General features: G+C 38.4%; 1 protein-coding gene across 31 annotated transcripts in view; it reads left to right on the plus strand.

Moving 5' to 3' along the window:
• The window catches only part of DST (dystonin), a 465,208-nt gene that overhangs the window by 207,208 nt on the left and 239,816 nt on the right, over positions 1 to 18,184 (plus strand). For 16 of the 31 annotated variants that reach the window (XM_053603743.1, XM_053603749.1, XM_053603747.1 and 13 more), the window contains exon 1: positions 13,622 to 14,649. In XM_053603743.1, coding sequence (XP_053459718.1) covers positions 13,897 to 14,649 — 753 coding nt within the window. In that variant the 5' untranslated portion in view covers positions 13,622 to 13,896. Of the gene's footprint in view, positions 1 to 3,276; positions 3,367 to 6,208; positions 6,287 to 8,130; positions 8,224 to 13,621; positions 14,650 to 18,184 lie in introns of those variants that run through there. The other 15 variants (XM_053603771.1, XM_053603761.1, XM_053603774.1 and 12 more) reach the window with 1 other exon arrangement.

The following is an 18,184-nucleotide window of genomic DNA, read 5'->3' on the forward strand; positions in this document are numbered from 1 at the left end:
TACTTTCTAAGTTGACAGGTCATTGATCATTTTAAAATGATAATTTTATTTTCAGATCAGAGAATTTTTATTCTCTAGATTGAACTAGAAGGCCTCTGTGTTCAAACTTTTATTATGCAGTTGTGAAAACTGAGGCCTAAAGAGTTCAGGTGGTTGGTTCAAGTTCGTGAGTCCAGGGGCGAAAGCAGGACTGTAATACAGATCTCCTAATTCTTTTTCCCTATTGCAGGTTCCTGTCTTTTCCTAATTTGGTTTTGCACCACATAATATTATTATTTTCCTTCATGCCTAATTTAATTTTTCTATATTGTCATATAAATAAGTTGGTGATAAATGACAGCTGGTTTTGGAACGTTTCCCTGACGTGGAGGGTTTAGTTCAATCTGGAAGACACGCTGTGAAATCGCCTTCCTATGAAATAAGTGTTGAAGATCACACCCCATCTTTAACCGTCCTGCAGTGAGGAAGACACAGGAAGTGGGGTATGGAATGAAATGCGGAAGGGTGTGGGCATCGTGGACCAGACAGCGCAGAGCTCTCAGCACTGTCTTAGGTGTTGACCAGGAGGCCCCATTCCCATCATGTGCTTGGATTCCACTGTCCTGTATGCTGAGGGTATCAGGCCTATACAATAAATTCATTTATTTTGAGAGATTAAGCAACAGGCTGAGGATCGCGAGCTGCATAATATTGTTTATATGATGTCTTAGCGTTCTTGTCCAGGCTCTTTAGAGTTAGGCTGTTTTCTGGTTACACTGGAGATACACCAAGAAGTCCCTCTAGATAGAGGTGCATTAATATGTGTGACAGCCACAAGCTCAGCTTTTCTGCCTTGTTTTTAATTTGGTCTCAGCCTTATGAATTCGAGCATGTGCACTGATATGTGAGTAGAAAATTATAGCGTTAGTACTCAATCAGTAAGTGCCTGTCTGCATGTGGATTATGGTATGCATGTGGTAGATATGTTCCTGAAAAAAATCCTTGAAAATTGGTTTATTTCTGAAATATAATTGAGAACTTGTCATTTTCATGGTCCCAAAGTAAATAATGGAATGGATAATTATATTGTAATCTATTCAAATGTTTATGGATTTTCTAAATAAGGATTGAACATTGCATTATAATTTTTTTTAAAGAAATGAAGTACTTTTGAACTTTCTCTTACTCTGGTATAATCTTGGGATCCCAGAAGTTTGATTGCTATTCCTTGGGAATAAGGAAATAAAAATAAAATATGGATGGGTGTGGTAGCTCATGTTTGTAATCCTAGCATTCTGGGAGGCAAAGGTGGGTGGATTGCTTGAGCTCATGAGTTTGAGACCAGCCTGAGCAAGAGTGAGACCCTGTCTCTAAAAATAGCAGGCTGGTGCCTATAGTCTCAGCTACTGGGGAGGCTGAGGCAAGAGAATCACTTGAGCCCAAGAATTTGAGGTTGCTGTGAGCTAGACCCCATGGTACTCTACCAAGAATGACAAAGGAAGACTCTGTCTCAAAAATATATAAATAAATAAATTAAATTGTGGCTCAGTAAGTGGGGCACCGGCCCCATGTACTGAGGGTGGCGGGTTCAAATCTAGCCCCGGCCAAACTGCATACAACCAAAAAAATAGCTGGGCGTTGTGGCGGGCACCTGTAGTCCCAGCTGCTTGGGAGGCTGAGGCAGGAGAATCACGGAAGCCCAAGAGCTAGAGGTTGCTGTGAGTCCTGTGACATCATGGCACTCTACCGAAGGCAGTAAAGTGAGACTCTGTCTCTACAAAAAAAAAAAAAAAAACAACAAAAAACAAAATGTGAAAAAGAAATGAGTCTGTGAAGATAGAGATTTGGTTAAAAGTAATTTGACTTACTTTCAGTTTTGCTAGCCATTTTAAAGGTACTATTGACACTAACCTGAGTTTAATACTTATATTATTTGCGGCTGTGGTGCCTAGATGAGAAATTGAATATTAAAAGTTTTGTGACTTAAGTGAAAAGGTCCAGAATATGAGATGTAGAAGTTGGTAAAAGAAGTTTTTTCTTTATCAATCAAAAATATTTTCTGACACTAATGAAAGATATTGCAAAACACATACATCGTCAATACAGATAATAGTTCACTGGCATTTAAGCTGCTTTTTAGGAATGAGAGACTTAGCATTGAAGATTAGCTTCTCATTTACCTTAGGCCTTTTCTTGATTGTTGTTGTGTAGTCAGATAGTTTTGATTATAGTTTTAGATTTTTTTTTTTAACTTTGTGCTGTATATTCGCTTGACATTTTAGAAGTGCAAAGGAGTTTGATTCCTACTATAAGACCTTCGGAGTTCCATATAGGGCTTGTGCCGTGGGTTAAGTAGGTGGGTTTTTGTTTGTTTTGCCCCTTTCTGGACCACTTCTTTAGCTCCTTTCATGGGAGCAGCCCAGAATCCTAGAAGGTGAGAAAATGGAAATGGGCCAGCCCACTGTGGAACCAGCCACCTTGACAGCCTCTTTTGACGTTTGTCTTTCTAGCACAAACCTTGCAGTAGGCAAAGTGGTTACAGGAGCTGTCCCTACTTGGCAGACTGAGTGGAGTTTTGGGGAAATCTTTGGTGGTTAGATTTCTGAAACCACATGATTAAATCAGGCCTTTGGGGGAAGCTATTAAAGGTCAAGTGTGAATTTTGTGCTGGTGTTATTTAGTTTTGAAAACCTTCCACTACAGGAAAATTTATATTGCACAGAGAAGGGTTTGGATGGAGGCCTTCTAACCTGATACATATGAATTTTTTAAAAACTTTTTTTTCTGAAAATAATTATAGGTTCACAGAAATTATGAAAATGATAGAGTCTCATGTACCCCTTTGCCCAGCTTACATCTAGGGTTTTTAAAAATGTGGAATGTTTGTGCATATTCGATCTTGATGTGGGCTAACTTAGAGTAGGAAGACCAACCAGGGGCTAAACTCTTTAACCTCTTATTAAAGTACCTCTGGTTGCTGCAGCGGGAATCATACATACAGTCAGGACATGGCTTTCATTTAACAAATTGTAACCTCATTACTATAATTTTATAGTCGTCTAAACTTGTAGTGTGTTACAATTATAACAGTTCTAATTGTCTTTTTGAATTGTTAATCTGAAATTCACTTTTAGTTTTTTAGTTTAAATTCAGTTTTTAAGTAATAAGAGAGTAAAAAATAAAAAAGGTGGATGACTAAATACTGCAGAACATTTTCTACTTGCCCCCTTGTGTGTTTAAGCAGGTTAAGGATAATTCTGAGTTCTAGAACCAAAAGTTTTGCTTTTCTCTATGCAGGTTCGAAAACATGTGAATGATCTCTATGAAGACTTAAGGGATGGACACAATTTAATTTCTCTTTTAGAGGTTCTTTCGGGAGATACCTTGGTAAGTTTTAAATTTCTTGATATATATGAAGAACGTGTAATCTTGTCTGCACATGACCAGTGTGCTCTCAACACAGACTGTTCAGATTTTTGCAGCGTTCATCTTTTGAGCTGTAAAGCCTGCTTGAGAAAAAGAGTTCTGATTAGCTTCCTAAACATTTTCAGATTTCAAATGATATGAATTTGAGAGATTGAAGCACTTGAATGACTTCGCTTAAATAATCAGTTCTATAATTAAAATATTTTTGTTCTTGCTCCGTTTTTATCTTTGTTTTTTTTGGTTTTTGCTTAGCAGGAGTTGATGCATAATATAACCCACCACATATTAAAAGACTCACGCATAGCAAGGAAATAAATGCTGCTTTCTGAAAAATGGTCTTAACGCAATCCACAGGTGTCATTCCCTTTTTTTTGTGAACATTACCTCCCTGTCTTGGTGACCTGTTCTCCGTCATTATGTTCTGTTCACACTCTTCTTTTCATTTCTGGTCTGTCTTGTGTCTTTGCTGTCCTATCTTCTGTCTGTTATATTCATTAGCCAAGGGAGCGAGATTTTTTGAAGACCTTACGATTGGTGAGTGCAACAGAAGCATGCGCATATGAACAGCATGAGGATGTGGAGGATGAGGATAAGGGGGTAGGTGTCGGCCCCCATAACTCGACTAACCTAGCCGGTCCAGTGTGGTGAGCGCTAACCCAATAGGGAGTAACCGCCAGGTTCAGGCTCCTTTTCAGAAAAGCATAGATAGGGCCTCAGCCCACAGTGAGGTGGATGGATGTGTACCAAAACATTGCAGAAAGGAAATAGTTTCCCTTTAATTTTATCTTCAGAGAGCAAAAGCAACTGAATCATTTATACTGTGCACTGCATGGTAATTGAACATACGGAGGATGCCAAAAAATGTGTACACATTTTAGGAAAGAAGGAAAATGTATTAAATATGTAATACTCAAGTCACATTTGATTTCTGCAGTTACAAGAGGTGCTCAGGGTGACTTCTGTCTTCTTTTGTCATTGGTATATGTTGAGTATAACAATTTTAATACAATTTTTTCCTTTCTTAAAATGTGTATGCATTTTTTGGCACCCTCTGTATTTGCTTAAATTTTACTGATGGCATTTTAAAAAGGATTTTATGTACATTGTATATAAATATGGAAATCTTACAACTAGCCTGCTAAAAATTTTTGTGCAAATTTGTTTTTCTTCTGGAATTGATGTTTTAAACCTGACAACTATTTATTTTTTTTAAGGGACTTACAAAAATTTTACTTAGTATTTAAATTTCTGCTTTAAATAATACCTTTTGGCAATAGTATTGGATGGACTTTTTAAAAACCTATCTGTATATCTCAGGGTATTTAAAAGGGAGAAAGATTTAAAACCTAGTGTCCTGATAAAACTCATAGAGCTGTTTAATCTCCATTAAATAGTGTAGACACCTAGTGGACTACAGCCCACCTTTGTTTGCAAGACAGATGCCCTTGCTTTGTTTTCTCCATGCCTAGCTCCCCTTGAAAAGCATCATTGAAAATCATGCTTTTGTTGGATCAAATGGGTTGAATTTATCAACATCCTTTCTATTTGTTATGGAAAACTTACTTTTCCTTCTGTGATATGCTGTCTGTCTTATTATGGCACCTTTAGCTTCAGCAACCTATTTGTCTTTAAGAAGCTAAGCTGTCCGTTTTCTTTTTTCCCTTTGGAAGATTTTATGTGATAAATTTCAACTTCATTTTTTGTATTTTTGTTCAACATTTCTCAGCCCTGTTTCCTTTAGTTTTCCTTCTGCTGACTTATGTTTCTTAAGGGAAATGGCATTAAGGAAAATGATTCCAGTTTGTCATTTTTTCCAAGATGAGGAAATAATCATGTCCCTCTCCGAGCAGTGAAAAACTAATAGAGAGTCCTTTCTGATTATTGTGGAGTTCAATTTTGTGAAAAGCTCGAAGTGAAATAATCAGGAAATATACTCCATGGCTTTAATTGCTTTTCTCTTTTCCTCTATTGTGGCCAAGTAAACCTCTGTCTTTCCCCTTCTCAGTGATTTTTATACTAACTGCATGCTGTTTTACCTCATTTTCATTAACCTTTCATTGTATAATTCTAAACAAAGTCTCTTTCTAATAGTTAGTGTTTAAGAATGGGGAATGGGGCGGTGCCTGTGGCTCAGTGGGTAGGGCGCCGGTCCCATATGCCGGAGGTGGCGGGTTCAAACCCAGCCCCGGCCAAATTAAAAAAAAAAAAAAAAAAAAAAGAATGGGGAATGATATTTAATTATTTTGGTGCCTCCCTAGCTAAGTAATGGTAGGCCAGAATTGTTCTTAATCTTGATATGAGGACAATTAATGACAATTAAGGTTATGGGGGGGGAAGCAGAAAGAGGGATGGAGGGAGGGGGGTGGGGCCTTAGTGTGTGTCACCCTTTATGGGGGCAAGACAGGATTGCAAGAGGGACTTTAACTAACAATTGTAATCAGTGTAACTGGCTTATTGTACCCTCAATGAATCCCCAACAATAAAAAAAAAAAAAAAACCAAACATAAAAAAAAAAAAAGTCTGTATGTTCTATGACATTTTCTTTTTTCCTTTTGCTCAAATAAAACATTTGGAATAAAGTATATGTTTAAATAAAAACAAATTCAGAGAAAGCAATCCCTAAAAATTTAAATTCAATCCCAGCTATTCCAAAGAAATTAGAAACTTTTTAAAGAATGTTATGGCCTTACTTAAATAGTAAATACTATTTTGTATTAAGGTGAGCAAAATGTATATTTAAATTAGCCATGGTATCAGAAACTATAGTGTTTTGAAACCTGCATTTTTTTTTTTTTATTCTTAGCCCAGAGAGAAAGGTCGGATGCGTTTTCACAGACTACAGAATGTACAAATTGCACTAGACTATTTGAAAAGACGCCAGGTATGATGTTTTTCCAAGACTGTAATCATACAAACATTTGTGATTAAGTAAATCTACGTAGAAGCAAGTCAGGGAATGACAAGGTTAAATTTGGCTGTGAATTATAATCAGTAAGCTTGTGCTTTGGTGAGGCAAATATTTAGAAATGTTTTTAAACATTTGCTTCCAAGAAGAGGAAGTTAATAGTAGGTATAAGCGCAGCGGAATTGTAAGTGGCTGTATTTCCATCTCTATGAGAGAGACTGATTTTCCTTCTGTTTGCGTTGGAATGCATTTGCCTAGGAAGTTAGTGATATTTTAGTAGCAGCAAAATGTTAAGAATGCCTATGAACAGTTATAAGTTGTGGGGAAGTAAGGCTTTATTTTTTATACTTAGTATATAAAAAAAAGTACTTTGTTTTTACAAAGGCAAAAAAATCAAATATTTTATATGATGTTTTTAACTTAGTGTAAATATTTTTAATACTTTTAGTGATAAGGCAATATTTTATTTTTTATAACTACATAATATTGAATAACTTAGGAGTGGTTAAAATAAGGCAATATTTCTAATAATAGTCTTTAATTTGAGGTTTCAGGAGAAATCATAATTAAAAATTAGCACTGTATTGGATATGATCTTGATTTAGTAGTATTGTGTATTATAGTGGAATAAACCAAAATATTAGTAATTTTTCAATTAATAGAAAAAAGAAGGAAAAGAAATATGAAAGAGTTAAAAATTATCAAAAACAATGAGAAATCAGAGGTGGCAAGAATTTTATTTTTTCAGACAGAGTCTCACTTTGTCACCCTTGGTAGAATGCTGTGGCGTTTAGCTCACAGCAACCTCTAACTCTTGGGCTCAAGTGATTCTCCTGCCTCAGTCTCCTAAGTAGCTGGGATTATCCGTGCCTGCCACAATTCCCAGGGTCTCATTCTGGCTCAGGCTAGTCTTAAACCTGTGAGCTCAGGCAATCTACCCGGCTTGGCCTCCCAGAATGCTGGGATTACAGGTGTGAGCCACCACACCCGGCCCTAACAATTTTGCTTTTTAATATAGTATAAAAAAAGGAAGAAAAGAGAAGAAAATATGCTATTTTAAGAGCTGGAGGTTGCTGTGAGCTGTGACACCATGGCACTCTAGTGAGGGCAACAAAGTGAGACTCTGTCTCAAAAAGAAGGAAACACTAGCTTTCATTATCCCTTCATTTAATTTATTTTAAAGTAAATATTATAATGCTAAATTTTTTTTGTCCAGGACATAAATGTATGTTAGGGATCATTGTTACATTAATTTACCTAAATGCACACTTTAACAGTTGATCAGCTTTAAGTTTGAGTATTGTATCTTTAAAAAATATTTGACCAGCTTTTCAAATGCCCAGTGACTTATTTCTTTATTAATGGTAAATTGATAGAAGAAAAATGCTTTTTTTTTTTTTTTTAAACTTTGTGATGGATGTGTGAGAAAATCTTTAAAGTTATTTTATGGTTTAGAGCAGTTTCCTACTTAACGGTAAGAGTAAACTAAAACTTATTTTCAAAAGATAAAATTATTTCTAATTTTAAGATGTCAAGTATTCAGGACTTCACACTTGAGTTGTATTTTTGTTTTGACAAAATAAGTGTATGTTTAATATTTACTGTAGAAGAAAAAACTGCAACAATATCTGATTTTGCTTTGTGGCTATCCTATAATTTGTAATTATTGAGGATAAGGGTAGAATAGTATTGGGGAGGATTACTGATATTTAAATTACTTCATTTTTTTCTTTGTTTTATTTAGAATTGTTTTTACATAGGTAAAGATAACTCATGTGCTGACTTTATGACAGTTTTTAATCTCTTTTCATACAAAACAGGTGAAATTAGTGAATATTAGAAATGATGACATAACAGATGGAAATCCCAAATTGACTTTGGGACTAATATGGACAATAATTCTGCACTTTCAGGTAAGCCCCGTATTTCTTAATTGTCACTTGTTTTGGCCTCTCATTGCTGCTGTTCAGGTGGCTCATATGAAGGGTAAGTTTTGCATTTGTGTCCTATGGGGAAAATAATACATTTCAGGCTTTTTTTGTTTTTCTTTTTTTTTTTTGAGACAGAGTCTCACTATGTTGCCCTTGGTAGAGTGCTGTGGCATCACAGCTCACAGCAACCTCAAACTCTCGGGCATTAGCAATTCTTTTGCCTCAGCCTCCAGAGTAGCTGGGAGTACAGGCGCCTGCCACCATGCCCGGCTATTTTTTGGTTGCAGTTGTCATTTTTTAGCAGGCCCAGGCTGGGCTTGAACCTGTGAGCCTTTGTATATGTGGCTGGCGCCCTACCCATAGATCTGCGGGTGCTGCTGACTTCTTTTCTTAAATGATATAGTGAAGTGTTCTTTCAAGTAACATGCTGCTTGTGAATCTCTCCTTTCCAGATCTTGATGAATTTACATGAGTTTTAAGGACAATGTTTGTAATCTCAGATTTGGAAGACAGACATTTCTTTTTATTGAATGTAGACTCATGTCTGTTGTTTACTGGACAGTATTACCTGTTTTAGAAACCAAAAGATTTTATGACTCACTGTTTACTTAGAGTGGTTTTTATTGGCAACAAGTTTCTCAATTATGTCAACTATTTTCTCCTTCGATAGACACTAGATGGCAGTATAATGCTCCTAAAGAGATCTGAATGAGAAGAAAAGTATGTTTTGTGTAGAGCTGTGCTTTCTTACTCTAGATTTTAAAAAAGTACAAATTTATTGACTGTCAATTATTATCTAATAAACCTGTGTCAATAGAAGACTGATTTTTATTTAGTTTTTGTGAAATACATTAAAAATATCATTCTCATTTGACTCCTAACTTTGGAACTTGAGTTTATTAACTGTGGGTCTGCAGAAGACATGTATTGTGTGTATGCGCAGAACCTGGCCGCAGGGGGCAGTGCCTCTGACTGACCGATTACTGTGCACTGGACCTTAGAGCAGGGGAGAGCTTGCCTTTTGCAGAAAGGGGCAGCGGTTTTGAAACAAGGCTTATGAGGAGTGAGACTTTGTTTTAAATTTGCCTGAAATATAGGCTTTGTAGGGGAACAGTGATAAACAATATACTGGGGGTTCGTTTGTAAACAGGATAGATCTGATGGGTATGGAGAGCTGTAGGAAGCAGTGTCGAGTTGGGTTCTAGGGCTTGAACAGGCAGCTGAAACAGTTTCAGCAGGAGGAAAGTGGAGGAAGTGCAGGTAAGCAGAGGAAAGGTGCTAGCCAGCCAGACTGCAGGGCGGCCGGGTGTTGGTGTCAGGGAGATCCAGGATGCCACAGGGCTGGGGTCCCCATTACAGGAGGAATCCATCCCCAGGGGACCAGGAATACTGAGTACCAACTAAGGCGAGGATTTGTGCAGGGAGCACAGAGCCAGACCTTGGGTAAAGTGGCCAAAAAACTGATTGCATGTGGAATTCTTCAGTGGCTTTTTCAAGGACCCTTTAATTAGCTATAAACAGATAAGGTATCAGAGCTTTTGGGAGGGTTGAAACTATAGGAACCCCCGATGGGAAGTCAGAGGCCTATCAGGGCAGAGAACCTAGGCACTTCATCTCCACGGCGCTGGTGGGGCAGGCTGTGTCTGAAATTCCACTGTCAGACTGAGGATCACTGTGGGGTAGAGGAGTGTACCCAGGCTTTGGAGAGAGGTAGGTTTCAGTCTTGGCACTCTTTCTTAATTGTTATGATGGCATTCAGTGAGTCACTTTACCAATTTGAGCTTGAAAAACTGCATTTTAGGAAACAGAATCTTACAATTTAGTAAAATAAGTAGAATCGAGCAGAGCCTACATTCAGAGAGATAAGAAAGAAGATGAGGTGGTGATCTCAGAGTGGAGTGATAAAGGCCAGGACTCAGTTGGGGATGAAAAATTGAATCCAACAGTTGGTATTTTGAACGAACAAGGAAAGGATATAGATATAGGACATAGAGGATGAAAATTACAGGTATCCGAACCCTTTAACCTGGGAGAACAAAAAATGGGAGGCCACTGGGAGACATGGGAGGAAGGTAAGGGGGGAAACTCAGGACCTTCTGGTGGATACGCTGCATACCTGTCTGCTGAGCAGCTGGAAGTGTGAGCTGAGCAGAGCTGGGAAGTCAGAGGTGCAGAGGACAGAGTTGGGAGTCAGCTCTGTACAGTGGTCGCTGATTCTGTCAGAGAAAAGAGCTCTTCTGAGGATCTAGGAGAAGAACACAAATGGAAAAGAGCCAGAGCCAATGAAGGAAATTTGGGGAAGGCCCGTGATTGTGGGTACGGGGGAGACTCTGCTGAGGAGACAGAAGAGGAGCATTTGGAGAGATGGATGACATTGCAGGAGAACATACTGACGAAACCAAGGGGAGAGAATCGCAATTGGAAGGAATGGAGAGTGGGGTGGAGTGCTGCTAGAGACGGAGAGAAATGTAACACAGCGTGAAGGTTAATAGTCTGCCCAGAGGACCTGGGAGACCTCAGCCGCTGGGAACAAAGACCAGAAAATAGCCTGAAGTACACAAGCTAGAAAATAACAGACTCAGCTGGGCTAGCGTGAAGAGTTGTGGAATTAGAAGCAGCGTATTCAGAGGCCGTTTGAGGGAAAATAATTTTTTTAAGAGATAGGGTCTTGTTCTATCACCCAGTCCCAAGCTGGAGTGTAGTAGTTCACTATGGCCTTGAACTGAGGGCTGCAGGCCGTCCTCCTGCTTCAGTGTCTCGAGTAGCTGGGACTCAGGCACCTGCCACCACATCCTGCTAATTGTTTTCTATTTTGTGGCGATGAGGTCTCACTGTGTTGCTCCGGTTGATCGCAAACTCCTGGTCTCAAACGATCCTCCTGCTTCAGCCTCTCAAAGTGTTGTTATTCTACCACACTGGGCTTCATTTGAAGAAAGAAATTAAGGCAAAATTTTATTCAAAAAAGAATTATATAGTAAAGAAGCTCTTTGGGGTTCAGCTGTCTTTGGAAGAGAGAGGAGAACTAGTCACAGAAATACCAAAAGAATTTTTTCTTTTATTAGGATCCTGCATAATGTTATAGAACCATTGTATTTTCAGTCATTTCACCTTAATTACAAGGTGCTATGACTGTTAAATTATCACCAATGTTAAAATTACACTGAGATCTCTTTAAAATGGAGCATATTGGCCAGGTGAGGTGGCTTGTGCCTGTAATCCTAGCACCCTGGGAGGTGGAGGCGGGTAGATTGCCTGAGCTCACAGGTTTGAGACCAGCCTGAGCCAGAGTGAGACCTCGTCTCTAAAAAATAGCCAGGTGTTGTGGCAGACGCCTGTAGTCCCAGCTGCTCTGGAGGCTGATACAAGAGAACAGCTTGAGCCCAAGAGTTTGAGGTTGCTGTGAGCTATGATGCCATGGCATTCTACTGAGGACGGCAAAGTGAGACTCTGTCAGAAAAAAAGAAAAAAAGTTAAATGGAGCAATATCAATGTTTTGGTAAAATGGAAATGATCCTTCCTATTTAAATGCAACAACTTTTCTTAGTACTACAATATAGATTAGAACTATTTCTGGTTATGTCAAGATGTAAAGATTTTATAACAGTAGTAATTAACCTCAGAGTGTCTGAACTTTCAGGAGACCAATTTGTTTTATTTAAAAAAATATTTGTTATACATATTATAATTAAATCTATTTTTCAGTCAGGCTTCTCTTAAGGTAGGCATTATCATGACAGTAATCCTATATCATTTAGCCCCACCATATGCTAGATCCAGAGATACCAAGGTAATGAATTCTGTTTTTTATCTATTGGAGGAATTTACATGAAACTAATTACAATTTAGGGTGTAGATTGTTGGTGATATAAATGGAAATGTATGGGGAGAGAGCCTTGTGGTAGGATTGTGAGGATGTTAGAGTATAAGGGAGATTTTTGCAGATATTAGAGATAGGCTTTACAAGATAAGTGCCAGCTACCAGACAGAGACTAGAGTTGGGCCATTTCTGGCAGTGGGAGCAATACCTGTAGTCCCCTAAATGGACAGCTGCTTTATGTGCCAGGGCTACAGGGAAGAAGGCAGAAGTGCAGATCACCAGTTCCCGTCTATCATGTCAGCCCAAGTACCAGCCACTACACATTTAAATTCTCTTGAATAATGTTCCATTGCCTTTGAAGTCATTGAAAATCAAATTTCCCAATACAAAGGAATAACTATGTGAGGCGATAGATATGCTAATTACCCTGATCTGACCACTGTGCATTATGTATCAAAATATTCTGTATACCACACGAATATGTACAGTTATTATCTGTCAGTTAAAGAAATAAACCAAACAAACCCAATACCTTATTTTGACCTGGTTGTTTTCTAGGATATTCAGGTTTTGCCACTGGAGAATATTTACTTTTCTTTCTTTTTGAATGAGTCAGATAAACTTTGCAGTGCAGGGTCAGTTGCTAACACACATCTACAACATCATTGCTAACTCCACCATATGATTAGACATTCTTACACAGCAAAAGATGATGAATTTCATCTTTTGATCAGTCTAAAGACTACCTGGAGAAAGGCAGTTACTGATTTTTTTAGTAGTCAAATGAGTTCTGTGTACGTGTAAGTCCATTTAATGCCATACTGATTTCCTTTTTATCATGTTTATGACTCAGTGTTAGAAATATGTACACCTTAGATAACCGGGTTTCATACTGATTTATTATTATTCCACTGAGGCCCTAGTAAAACTGCATAATATTTAACTAGGGTACAATTATAAAAGTTACGTATAAAGTTTAACTGCCTTAATTCTTGTATAAGAATGCACAGGTATTTCCTTTGTTTCATCAGACAAGTGATTTATTTATTCATATGAAAGTTCGAGCGATCAGATAATGGCAATGAATTAGAAATTTCTGTCATTTAAAAAATATTACCAACTAGTTTAAAAGATTAATTTTAGAAACAAATTTATTAAAATATTTTAGGCATGAAACATTTATTATCTCTCCATTAGCTACCTATTGAATCACACTGGTATTTTTTAAGAGTCTTAGTATAATTTACAGAGATTTTTTTAGCTTTTTGTTAATGTGCAAGTACCAAAATTAGTTGGTGTTTCTTAAGGAAAAAAATTGTGTGGTAGAGGGTAGAGACTCTCTGAAAGTACATTTGAAAGGCACTTTCCTAAACCTCACCTGAATGGTATTTACTTTCTGTTTGCTCTGACTTGTTGAACCACTGGTGGTTTCAAAGGTTAAGTGCAGACTTTGGTGGTGTGTCTGCATTTCAGAAAACAGAAAGGGTCATGATCCGCCCTCAGATTATGTCAATACAGTAAAGCTGGGAGTTTGCTTTGAAAGCTCATCAGTGCTGTAATTTGACAGTGAGCAGCAATGTTTGTCTAAGAGGATTGGTGGCCAGAAATAAGCCACAGTGTCTAATGAGACACAGGGACCCGGCTGGGCAAGATGCCACAGCATTTCTTGCGTGTGCCTGTCTCATAAGCAAAATGGCTTCAGACCGAAGAGGATGGTCACCAAGTCTGTGAGCAATTGGAGGTCCGAGTGGAGTTCTCAGACATAAATGGAGAGGGTCTAAGTGAGCCCTGATTCTGAAATGAGTGAATTCGTGGAGTTGTGAGCTCCTGCGAATCCAATGGGGAATGTCTGTGGATGTGTAAGAGCGGAGAAAGAAGAACAATATTTAGATCCTGCCAAAACTCCTTGGAGCCCTGAAAAATACTCTCCCGGAAGAAAATATTTCAGAAGAAAACCGATAAAGAAAATTGTCGGTGACACAGCGTCAGTAGTGCCAAATAATGAAAATGAAGGCGAAAAGAAGAGTGGCACTGAGCTTTCAAAAGAACAGCCAGCTCTTTTATCCAGGGGACTGGTACAGGAGGAGTCTGTTACCCCAAACCTCACTCTGGAAGATGGTATTCAGCAAGAAAAGACAGAAGCTGTAGCTGACAGTGTTAAACAGAAACTTCTGCCGAGTGCTGCGAGCAGCCGATCTCACTCTGTGAGCATTTCTCCTTCCGAAGACAGAGAAACAGAAGGAAAAGTTAGGGAACTGGATGAAAGAATTTCAGAAGGAGACAGCACTCCATATTTCACAGAGAGGAAGGAACATTTAGATGATGTCAACACAAGAGAAAGAACATTCCAGGAAAAAACTGATGTTTTTCCTTTTCAAAAGGCAGCCAGCTTAAGTTCTGTTTTCTATGGGGAGAGAGCACTTGAAAAAAGTGAATTTACTGAAGACCCATCAGAAAGTTACAGCTGTGTTCGAGAAAGGCAAAACACTGAGAGATTTTGTCCTCAACACCATTTTCAGTTTAGAAAAAAGAGATCCCATTCCCTCGGTACTGACGTGTCCTCTGTTTCCAAGGCCACAAGTCGAAATGAGGTAAGTGAAGTGTGGAGTGTGAATCTGAGGTGTTAAGTATTCCAGGTGCTCACGTGGAATTGAAGTGTTATAATTTGTCTCTCATAAAAGTTATTTTTATATTTGTTGATGTAAAAGCTAGAGAGTTTTTGTGGCATTTTATTTGCAGCCTTAGGTTTGATTATAATTTCATTTTTTCTGCTATCCACATTCTTTCACTTTAATCTCAGAAATCCTGGACATTTTTTGTTATTGGTGGGAGACTTAGAAAAAGCACTAGTTTAAGAGAGTGGGTTGAATTTCTGTAGTTCATGTTTCTTGTTTTTTCTCCTGGAAGAGCCTGGGGATGCTTGGCTGTCCTGTAGGTAAAAGTTAAAGTAGAAAGGAATCATGACAAGGCAGCAGCTTCATGAGGAACACAGAGAAGGCACAGTGAATACCAGTCAGTCCTGACTTGCTGGTTCATAAAGTTGGAAAGCCAGACTCTGGGTCACTACCATTTTTTATTGTAACAGAAACATTCACAGAATTGCTTTCAATTTTGTGTGTGTGTGTGTGTGTGTGTGTGTGTGTGTGTGTTGAGGATGGGGACACGGATGAAATTGCCCAAATCTATTTTGTTCCTTTATTGTGTGAGTTATTCCCCAGGCCCCAATCTAAAATCAGAAGTCATTAGGGTAGCATGTCATAGGAATTTGAATCCGATACAGATGGCAGGAAGTTGAGATCTTTATTCCTAACACCAGTATTTAGCTTTAGACAAGTTACTTATCTGGGGTTTTTACTTGTCTTTAAAATGTAACTGGATGTCTATATATTTACTTGCCCGATAAGAACATTACCCAAATAACCTCTGCGTGTTACTACTTGGGAGTTAATGGCTTTTTCTTTTAAGCGGTTCCTAACTTTATTTTTTAACCAAGAATCTAGGTGTAAATGGTATTTGTGGTGTTAAACATTCTTGGCAAGGTCGTTCATTGTATCAGCGGGCAGAGATCCTTTGCACAGTGATAGAATGAGGTTTTACTGAGGGTGGGGTGTCTCATCGTCATTGACCTTGGTGGCTGAGTTCTCCTGGAGGTGTCCGGTTTAATTCCACCACCACACCTTGCCAATATTGAGTCATCAGTTCTGTTTATATTTTACAGTGGTTAACACTTTGAAATGAACATGGCCAGTCTGTGTCATTATCTGTGTAGGTCTGGCATAAAGGCCAGTATAAGGGAAAACTACTTGGCTGTTACATGTTTATGAACATAAGCACTTGCTTTATTTTCACATATGTTTTCCAACTGCTTTTTACATAATTTGGCTTCAAGTGAGCTCTACATTTTTTCATTAATGGAAATTCTGAAAATCTGGTTCCTAAATGATATGTAAGCCTTTTAAAATTTGTATTATCCTCGTGCCAAGGATTTGACCCTTCTCTGTAACTTGTATAGCTCATGATTTTTGGCCAATCGGATTTGTTAAATAACTACAATGGGGAGGTATATTACAAAGCCTGATGTCTTCTAGGTGAACGCTGAATAGGATAGTCATTATTTTATCTGAGTGATTTGGTGTCTCCCATCATTATGGTTCGTATAAAGACTGTTTGTTTATTCTGTGGCATGCAAAGAGCCAGAAGCAAAAGTTCAGAATTCTTCCTGTTAACCCAGGAAGTGATTGACTCTGCTTAATTATCTTTGGTTAGGATTGACCAAGTACCTCTTTATCTTACAATGGATTCCACATTTTTCATGGAGGAATTACGTGCACGTGTGAGGCCCCAGCCCTTTCACTAGCACTTCATCCCGGAAATGTCCTGTTAGCCAACATTCCTTTTCCTTGTTCTTCTAAGTTATTTTTCATATTTTCCCTATTTCATTCTCATTCTTAATTGTGTGTGGGGTTGGACTCCACTTTTGTGATAACTTCCAAGTAGAACAGTGTATAAACCTGACTTGATCTCCTCTGGTCTTGTGACTTTTGTTATTCTAAGTACAGTTGACCTCCTCTTTAAATCCTTGCAATGATGGTGACCTAGAGTGGCCCTCCAGCCTAGCTGGACTCCCAGGAGGCTCAACCAGCCCCTTCTTCTGAATATAAATCTCCATAAGCATGTCGCATCTTTATTAGGATTAAATAGGTTTTGAAAGAAAATATCTTACATTTATATATTGTTTTGAAATTGGAAAAATGCTGTCAGACACATTGTCTTTTTTAACTTCAGAATGTTACTGGGGCACAGATATTTTGGTTATATGAATTGTTTTGCATAGTGTGAGTCAAAGTCACAAGTGTACCCATCACCCAGACAGGTATTGTACCTGGTAGGTGTGAATTGGCCCATCCCCTTATCCCACCTGCTTGATTTCTGTTGAGTTTTACTACCGTATGTGCACATAAGTATTGATCTATTCGTTTCAATTTAATAGTGAGTACATATGGCATTTGTTTTTCCATTCTTGTGATACTTCATTTAGAAGAATGGTCTCCAGTTCCTTTCAGATTGTTAAAAAAGGTGCTACCTTTTTTATGGCTGAGTAGTTATTCCATGGTATTCATAAACCACATTTTATTAATCCTATCATGTTTTGATTCCACCTACAGAATGGCAGAAAACATTTGCATGCTGTACATTGTACCTTTTCATCATCCCAGCAACTGTATGAAATAGGCAGAATGGACAGTTCTTACAGAGAACGAAGAAATGGAAACTCAGAGAGTTTAAATAAGTCCTTATGGTAACATAGTAAATGGGAATAGCTGAGTTAAACTATGGCACAACATCCTACTTGATTTAATTGTTGGAAAGTTCCGAAGGAAATTACTGGGAGATCAGAGCAGGGGTTTGTATTTATAGGGTCGTTGGTGAAAGATGAGTGTTATAAGCAGAGATGGCAAAGGGTGGGTCATGCGAAGGGATGGGCAGTAATGAGCTCAGTGTCTGCACCTTTTTTAGGGATCTCTTGTTCTAAGACTAACCTTGTACCTTGTGACAAAGTTGCCTACCTGAGCCCTTGAGCTCGTCTCACAAAAGTATGCTTATTCTTCATTCTTCAGTTTCACAAATCGCACCATTTCCCATTCTTGTTAGTGAAACTGCTTGTTTTCACCATCTACAGGCCATGAGTTCTCTAACCTGACCACATGTAAGGAGCATCTGAGGAGATTTCCAGAAAGATGTCACCCCCCATGATTCTAATGTAATAAATAGGTCAGGGTGGGGCTCTGTGGTGATTCTAATGGTCCAGACTATGGATAGGGAGTTTTTTATTAGCCGTGTTCCATAGCAGTGTTTCCGAACGTGTGGTCACAGGGTCCCTATGGGAGAATCATCTAGAATGTTTATTGAAAACACCTTATCCCAGACTTAATTTAATCAGAATATCTTCTGGTGGATCGTGAGAGAATATTCCACATGTTAGGTACAGGCTGGTGTGCTTTTAAAACCACACTAAATTTCAAGGACCAGCATCGCCCTTGCTTGGCATTTGCTTTCCCGTGTTCTTCTCAGGAAAGGTTTCCTGATAAGCAGTGTGGATTATGGGATTGGAAGGCAGGAGGTCAG

The sequence above is a fragment of the Nycticebus coucang genome, chromosome 9 (genome assembly GCF_027406575.1).
Source record: "Nycticebus coucang isolate mNycCou1 chromosome 9, mNycCou1.pri, whole genome shotgun sequence".
Lineage (NCBI taxonomy): Eukaryota > Metazoa > Chordata > Mammalia > Primates > Lorisidae > Nycticebus > Nycticebus coucang.